Source organism: Halyomorpha halys, unplaced genomic scaffold (assembly GCF_000696795.3).
Source record: "Halyomorpha halys isolate HHAL.00 unplaced genomic scaffold, Hhal_1.1 Scaffold321.1, whole genome shotgun sequence".
Classification (NCBI taxonomy): domain Eukaryota; kingdom Metazoa; phylum Arthropoda; class Insecta; order Hemiptera; family Pentatomidae; genus Halyomorpha; species Halyomorpha halys.
In genome coordinates this window covers 174164-182386 of record NW_027115809.1, presented here as the reverse complement: position 1 = coordinate 182386, position 8223 = coordinate 174164, and the positions used below count along the sequence as shown (strand labels likewise).

Here is an 8223-nt window from a genome sequence, read left to right as displayed (position 1 = left end):
TGGCTTGGAACCCATAGAAATGTTACTGACATACCCATGTTGTGTAGAGTTTTTAAGTGCAAATGGATGCAGGAAATTCTCGGATGTTCTGGATACATAGAATCTAAAGCTTTTATCGAGCTTAGTGAATCTGTAATTATCGTAATGTTGGTGTGGTTCAAAGACAAACAGAAGTGAAGTGCTGCTGCTATTGCATTCAGTTCGGCAGTGAATATGTTGCATAGTTTATATCTAGCTGGTGAAAAGTAAACTATAAGTCGTTCTTTAAGGTTTTTCAAGCTGGTTGGTAACTATTGGAAATTTAAAAAAAGTTTCAATCTTAGATACTCTAAGCGAGCCGGATCCTACAGCCGATTTATTTTTAGAATAAATCTGAAAAATCGATACGTTACTTACGGTTGACGGTAAATTTGTCCAGTTCGACAAAAAGGTTCTTCTGGTCCCTGAATAGCATCGGTAAACCCCTTTCATCGAACTTAGGAGCGATGAAAATTCTACAGGTTCCAGTTTTATTGCCACCGTTGTTTTCGACCTAAAATATATAAAAATATTGTATATTTTAGTTTGTTTTTTTTAATAATAGAATAACTCAGCTATATTTAGCTTTCAATCCATACTTGGATTTTGTAGGTAAATGGCCTGTGTTGAAGATGAGTGAAGCGAGCGAAGACAGGGCCTCTGGGCGAGAAGTCTAGGCCTCTTGAGAGGTTGATGTCGTTCTGTTGCCAGAAAGTGGCCAGTCGATTTCTGCCATTTTGTCCATCCGTTTGAATTTCTACAGATGTTACCCTCACTCCGGGAAAATCGAGCTAATTTCAACGTTAATTATATATTCAAATTTTTATTATTTTAAAATAATATTAACATTTTCATAAAGAATTAGTTCTTTTTATTACTTCAATATTTTACCTTAACATTAAAAAAAAATGTTAAAGTTCGAGCTAATTGCTTTGAAATTTTATGCAATTCTTTGTTTGGCAGACATATCGCACTAGAATTTCTAAAGTGACACAACTCAAAAATCGGTGTTTTTGAGTTATGACTATGAAAGAAATTGGTAAATATATCTTTATGAATCATCAAAACTGTATCAATCTAGCTTCAGAGCTTGTCCGCCAGAGAGCACTTGTGTCACTCTTGCTGCCTTAATGCTATTCTCCCTCCATAGGCAAGAGTGTCACATTTCCAGAAATGTAAGTTTTAGACTTATGTCACTTTAGAAATACTAGTGCGATATGTCAACTCATATTAAAAGACACTTGCATAATCAAATCTTGAATATAAGTCCACATATTTTCTTAATTTTATTTTTGATATATGCATTTCCCTATTGTCTGTTTCAAAATAAATATTTCTCTTGTTTTTTAACTCTGAGGTAAGGAAAGAAGATGAAGATAAAAAGTAGCTATTAATTTTGAGACAGACAATAAGGAAATACTTATTGTAAAAAACTAATAAGTAAGATAAAACTGTTGAACAAATAAGGATTTAATGTGAGTTGACATATGATCATTAAATAATTTAAGAAGATAATGGGCAAAAAGCCCGAAATATCTTTTGAACGTTAAGGTAAAAGTAGTAATAAAAATAAATAAGAAGGAACAAAAAAGGCTAGTAAGAAGTAATAAAAAAGGCTAATTCTTCCTAAAAAAATATTAACAATTTTTTTATTAATACCTGTTGCGTTGTGTAACGTGGTAAGGTGTTCTTATGTTCCGCAAATATATCGTCTATGAAAGCATGCCACCTGTAGAAGATGGGATCCCTCATGGCAGTGGCTGGATCCCCCATTATACTAAATGTTTCCTGAAATATCGATTATTGAACAAACATACTAACAAGTAATAATCATCTCAAGCGAATTATATGAAAAAAAACTTACCAAATTTTTAGCTTCAGGGTCGTGGCACAAAGCTATCGCGACATGGCCCAAATTGTGAAGGTCACCGTATAGATTTCTATTTGTTGATAAAATACTAGCTTCAAGTAAGTTTCCAAGTATGTCGATTCCACGTGTTTCTGATAGTTCGAGAAATTGTCCTTGTTCCTTGAGAAACCAGGAAACACATTTTTAGTGACAATTTTATTATTATTATGAATAATTATTTCAATTAAAGATTCAATGTAGATAAAAATACATGATTACTTTTCTCCTGTATACTTATGTTTAACGTTGGTTTAAACATAGTCCGTAGTCTTTAACAGCTTAATTAAATAATTCTTATTCCTTGAGGAGTCAACACTTATTTTTAATACTCATATTCCTCACCCCACCCTTCAGTAATTCCATCCTTGCACTTTATTGATGGTCACGGGACTGGGGTGAGGGTGCATTTTATGTTGTTTTTTTTTCTTTCTGTGCATTTAATAACCGCTAAGTATTTCATATACGATTCAGTACGAAGCATGAATATTGGTAGGTTTGCATAATATGTTGGAAAAATATATTTTGATAGTAACGTTTTTTATTTTTGGTCACCTAAGGGTGGGAATTTAAGTAAACAAAGAACCTTATACCTTTAAATGGTATCTTCTACATGTTTAATAATAAATATTTAACAAAATAATTCACTTAAATTTTAAGAAAAAAAAATTATTAATTTTTGTATATGGAATATATCCACGGTGAATGTAAATTTGTTTGGAATTAATAGAAAAATTATTTCACATAAAATGTTCAACGTTTCGTCCAATAATTCAGTAGCAGATCCCAGTACATGGACTCAAACTTCCATGGTAGAGATTTTAAAAAACCTCCTCTTCTTTTCATTAATTATTAAAATCCGAATTTATAATGGACTTGATATGAATAAATATATTGTAATGTTTAGAATTTACAAACTTAAATCTATCACTTACATCCACTACAGTCCCGCTGTGGATCGCTGCGAATATTCTGTCCCTCCATCTCTCCAAATCTTGAAGATCGAATTTAATTTGATCTATTTCTCTGTAAATATCCTGTAAATAAATTTAGCATTTCTTTAGTAATGAAAACTATAAAATTGTAAAATATAAATAAATAAACTAATGCTGCTAAAATAATATGACTAAGGATTACTTTTCGGGATTTAAGGTGGTTAAATACATTAATATTAGAAAAGTATTTTTGCATAACAGAATAACTTCAATTTTTTACAAAGGCATGTGAAAGTAGAAAAAAATTAGTCCAGTATTTCGCAAATAATCTTTTTCTGTTCTATCATCCACAGTAATATATATTATTATCAAAAAGTAAGATGTACATTATTATTATACCTATTTGAAATAACGGATATAAATTATTACTAATGATACATGGAGTACATAATTATCTCAATGATGAATGAGGACGTACGGAGATAAGATAATACAGATATTACATTTCTGTCTGCTTTCCTTATTGCATTTTTACCAAGATAATAATGACCTATAAATTACCTCAAAAAGTTGGTGAAAAAATAATATTACATAAATAATTAATTATTATAAAATAATTATGGCAATAGTATGCAGAATATTATTTATTTATCTATATTATATTTGTCCATATGTATTGAGGCACAGTGTTTTGTAGTAATTAGGGGTATCCATGATGTTGTATTAAACGTAAAATGTCTTACCATGTTAAATTTTATAAGTATAGGATTGTGAGCAGCCCTATTTAAAGTCATGTTAAATGTTAAATGCATAAGAGCTCCTAGCGGAATTTATGAGCGACTTGTTTTATAACATTTTCTTCCAAAACTTCATGTTATTGTTTACTTCAAGTTTTGATTACAGTAATTTATTATAGCATGCCTAAATTGAGTGAAAAGTGGAAGTTTGGCTACAGAGTGTAGCCTACTTGACAAGTGTCATTACATTATTATTGTCGTCATCCATTGTTTTATTGGTTATAAAAACATCCAAAACAACACAAACACAAACTGTGAGTAAGTAACCTAACACGAAAAAAAAACAAAATCGTGACGAGCTCAGCTGGACTGTTGCGTGACGTGTTTCCATTTAACATACCTAGTAAATGACTCTCAATCATGTTATGTGTTATATCGTTTTAAGATCGTAAGAGAAGTAAATATTTATCCATGTGTGTGTAAAGTGACAATTTAGTGAATAAAAAAATTTTATGGTATGTAACTATGCATGAACCAAAAAAAATTGTATAACGACAAAATTATAACTTTTACACCTAGGCTTCAAAACCACTCTTGTATGGTTGTGTTGATTATTTTGGAACTTGAAATTTATTCAACAGTTAGAGGGAATAAAAAATCGGTGCTGTATCAAAGCGTTACAAAAAATTAATTTTTCATTCGGAGCTTCGTATTTTTTCAACTATCAAAAACATTAAATAACTCAATAAAACATCAATTGAAGGATAGTAAATTTACTAAAATGTATGCCCTACTAGAGCTGTTCAACGTTCAATAGTTCTCCAGATACCATTATTCAAAAAGCAGGGTTTTTTTCCTTAGGAGGAACTACTAGTCCTACACCCAACGTACAGATGCCTATTAGCTCTCAATTGAGAAGCAGTAGCAGGGGTAGGTGTTTCAGTTAATATGATATTTGTCCATGATGCAATATTTGTGCATTGATAATGAATGCACAAGATTTCTTCGTGTTTAGAAAAAATTAGTTTATGAAAAAACTACATCTCAGGAACTATCAGAAGTACAGATGACTTATTAGCATCCGAATTATAGCTATTTGAATATACCATAATATAGTTTGTGTAGTTTATCTCCGTAGGAGCTGTGGTTTCCACGAGGCTCGCCATAATGATTTACTATTAAGTGTTTTAGTGTTTTAGAAAGTTTTAAGGATATGGAGTATCGAATGAAAAATGAGCGAAAGGTTTATGTTTTTCTCGAATTTGATAAACCTCAAGGGTTATGCACCTTAAATAGTCCAACATTTACTTTTTAATAATATTTACTGCATTCTTTGAACAAACAAAAATTGATCCTTTTTCTAGCTGAAAATAACGCAATTCTTTTTCTGTACTTGAAATAACTCAAAAATGAATTTTTGTAACTTCTGGAACAGCAATAATTTTTTATTTCCCCTTACCATGATCGGAAGAATAATCAATTTTAACTATGAATTGTATATTTTTTTCATTAACATAACCTAAAATTGGATTGAAATAATTTCTTTTATTCTCTTCTTGGACTCTTGGACTATATGCCATGCCCTCGGAGTACATCGTAAAGCTTTAGGCTTCGATTTTCCTGTCAACTTGTCCCATCCTCCAAGTATATATGCAACGAAATGGCCGAACTAGGTTAAATGTTATGCACGCAGTAAAGCATATCGAAATAATTTTTTTTATTCCTCTCCTTCGATAATTAGATTTATCTATTCTAAAAAAAATTTGCAATGTCGATTTGCAAATGTTCTACAGTGTGTAAGACATTTAATCTATTTCAGCCATTGTCTGACTTATATTACGTTTACCGCCCTGCATAGTTTTATAAATAAAAATAAATTTAATAAATGTGAATTTCGGCTCACGCTAAGCTTGGTATTGGAGAAACGAGGCGGCCAGTTCCTGCTGGATACCAAACTGTCCAGCTTGGGGAAGTAGCCCTCTTCCAGCGGTTCTCTCAGGTTAATGAGCCTCTTCACCCGGGCCAGGTTGTTACACAGCCTCTCCATATTGTACCTTGTTATTGAGAACTAATTATTATAATTATTAATAATATGAATAGAATTAAAAGCTTGATTTGGATCTCAAGGTACCTGGCCATGATCTGCTGGTGCATGTAGTAGAAGAGCTCTCCACGCCTGTCCTTATTCACGACTGATCGTGGCCCGTCGAACGGGTACACCAAGTGCCAATGCCAATGGTGCAAGTTGATCCCAACGTCTTCCCTGAAATAAGCAACTCTGTGCTCGATCTCAAGATCAGAAGCTGTGTAGTCCCTAGGGATCTCCAAGGGTTCCTGAGAGCGAACGAAAGTGAGTCAAAAACATTCTTTCTGATTCGAGGCAAAAAAGATTTCTTGTTTGAAAATTTGTTTCATCGAACAGGCTGAAAGTACTTTCGCTATAGACTGGTAGTTCAAGGACTCTTACGTCCATTTATATGTGGATCAATGGATAAATATTTGCAAACTACCAACCAAAAAAATAGCACTTTTTTAAAAGTGGAGTTAAATTGTTAAAATCGAAGCCCAAATAAAGTTCTTCACATTCAATAGTTTTTGATATACGTTTTAAGGCCATGTATTTTTAGATTAATATATTGAAGAAATTTATTTTTTTATTTTATTTTCTGCTAGTAATTTTTTGTTAGAAATAATACAATTTTAAACTAGACTATACAGTAGATGAATAGTAACTTTTTGCCCATTTAAGAATTTTGATATCAAACTGAAGTAGTTTAATGCTTCTTAAAGTAGCTAATAACGACTAACCTCCTTAGAGTAGCTGTTTCAATGATATTTAAATAAATTTAACAAAATAATGATGTCTCGTTATCTGCAAAAACATTATGATTTTTTCGAAAACTTCATCTCGGAAATTATTGAACGTAAGCAGTTGTATTAGGGCTCAGATTTTAACGAATTCAATGTACTTAAAAAAAGTATAGTTTTTTGCACGGTTGGTTTTAGGATATCTAGAACAATGAGAAAGTCCATTGTCCTGTATCTGGAACATTTTAATACTTACTTTTCAAGGATATTTACTGTAATTGTTGTACAGGCTAGGAAAAAATTGAATTATTAAAAAATAAAACGGTCGAAAAATAGGACAATAAGTGAATGAAGTTGGTTATGTTTAAAGTCAAAAAAGGTAGTTTAAAATACCTCATAAATAATTTACTATAAAGCAATGTTCTCCCAAATTGCAGGATTTTGTTAAGGTTTAAAAATAAGATATAACAAATATTTTATATAAAGGTACGACTATAAGGTGACACAAAAATCTAGGTTAGAAATATCAAACATACCCGCTGTTCTTCAGGTACAATATTGGATTCCTCCTTGGCCCTGGCGAAGATCTCACTGTTCATGTACTTGTCTGGGAAGACTTCGGCGAAGGACGGTACCTCGAGGTTCTGGGTGTCCGGTCTGTGAATGATCGCAACCGAAAGGGCGTAGATGTACATGTAAGGGTTCATACGGTCACGGCAGAGTACAGTAGCACTGATGAAGTCGTCCAAAGTTCGCATTCCTGAAATTTCCAAGCCATATGCCGAATTATGTATATATTTATGGTGTTAATTGTAATATCTATCATTTTCAATTTCAAATTGTAAAGATCCCTTGTAATGTATTACTTAGTTAAAATAATCCTGCTATATTGTTTTATCACAATTCTAAGCCTATGTTACTCTAATAATATGTTGGTATGAGCAACAATGTTCAACTTTACTTGACAAAACGTTTCTACTTGTATAATTAAATGCTGGAAGATCAGTAAAAAAGGAAAAAAAACTACTATTTTGGGTAAATAATCTGAGAGTAAGTAAAAAAATCTTCTTTCTAAACTTCAGTCTAGAGTGTATCAGTTATGTCCCTAGTCATCGCCAACTATATCAATGGAATTGGAAGGGGTTTTGGCCTTTTGAGGCATTCTTGAACTACAAAGAAAGGATACTAGACTGGTACTAGTTATAAACAAAACAAAGACGAAGTAGAAACTTATTGCTGGCGGTAATGGTGACAGAGAGGATATATTGATCAGAAAACGTTTGAGAAAGTAGAATTCATCTCCGGAACCGACATAAATCCTGAAATCCATCGTTAGATAGTGGTATTCAAATAGCTGATACACAGAGACACTTTAAGAGCAGAGAGGTATCTAGCGCCAACAAGTCATGAAGAAAGCAATCAGTTGATTGTCAATATCATACTTGACAGGCGTGAATAGAAATATAGACAGAAAAAAAAAAAATAAGTGAAACTATTTTAATAAGGGTTTCAATGGATAAAATAACAAAAAGCAGGAATAAGTAAATTTGTAGGAAGATAGAACGGGTGACGGTCAAAAAAGGTTCAAAAATAGCAGAAAAAATATTTATTAGCAACTGACAATTCGCCTCAAATCGCAGGGGATCATCAGGATAGAACCCAAATAGTAGCATGATTCTGCTTTATGGACTTATATTATGCTATAATTTATTTTTTTATGTTAACCTTATATTATGCTATAATTTATTTCTTTATGTTAACCTAATATTACGCTATAATTTATTTCTTTATGTTAGCCTTATATTATGCTATAATTTAT

At 31.8% G+C, this 8223-nt stretch overlaps 1 protein-coding gene across 1 annotated transcript in view; it reads right to left on the bottom strand.

Moving 5' to 3' along the window:
• LOC106681249 (phenoloxidase 1) overlaps positions 1–8223 on the bottom strand; it is a 15071-nt gene that overhangs the window by 3255 nt on the left and 3593 nt on the right. Inside the window, exons 4-11 of the mRNA XM_014421473.2 lie at positions 6941–7164; positions 5728–5930; positions 5500–5650; positions 2860–2961; positions 1883–2047; positions 1678–1806; positions 618–809; positions 397–532 (exon numbers count right to left, since the gene is read on the bottom strand). Coding sequence (XP_014276959.1) covers positions 397–532; positions 618–809; positions 1678–1806; positions 1883–2047; positions 2860–2961; positions 5500–5650; positions 5728–5930; positions 6941–7164 — 1302 coding nt within the window. The remainder of the gene's footprint in view (positions 1–396; positions 533–617; positions 810–1677; positions 1807–1882; positions 2048–2859; positions 2962–5499; positions 5651–5727; positions 5931–6940; positions 7165–8223) is intronic.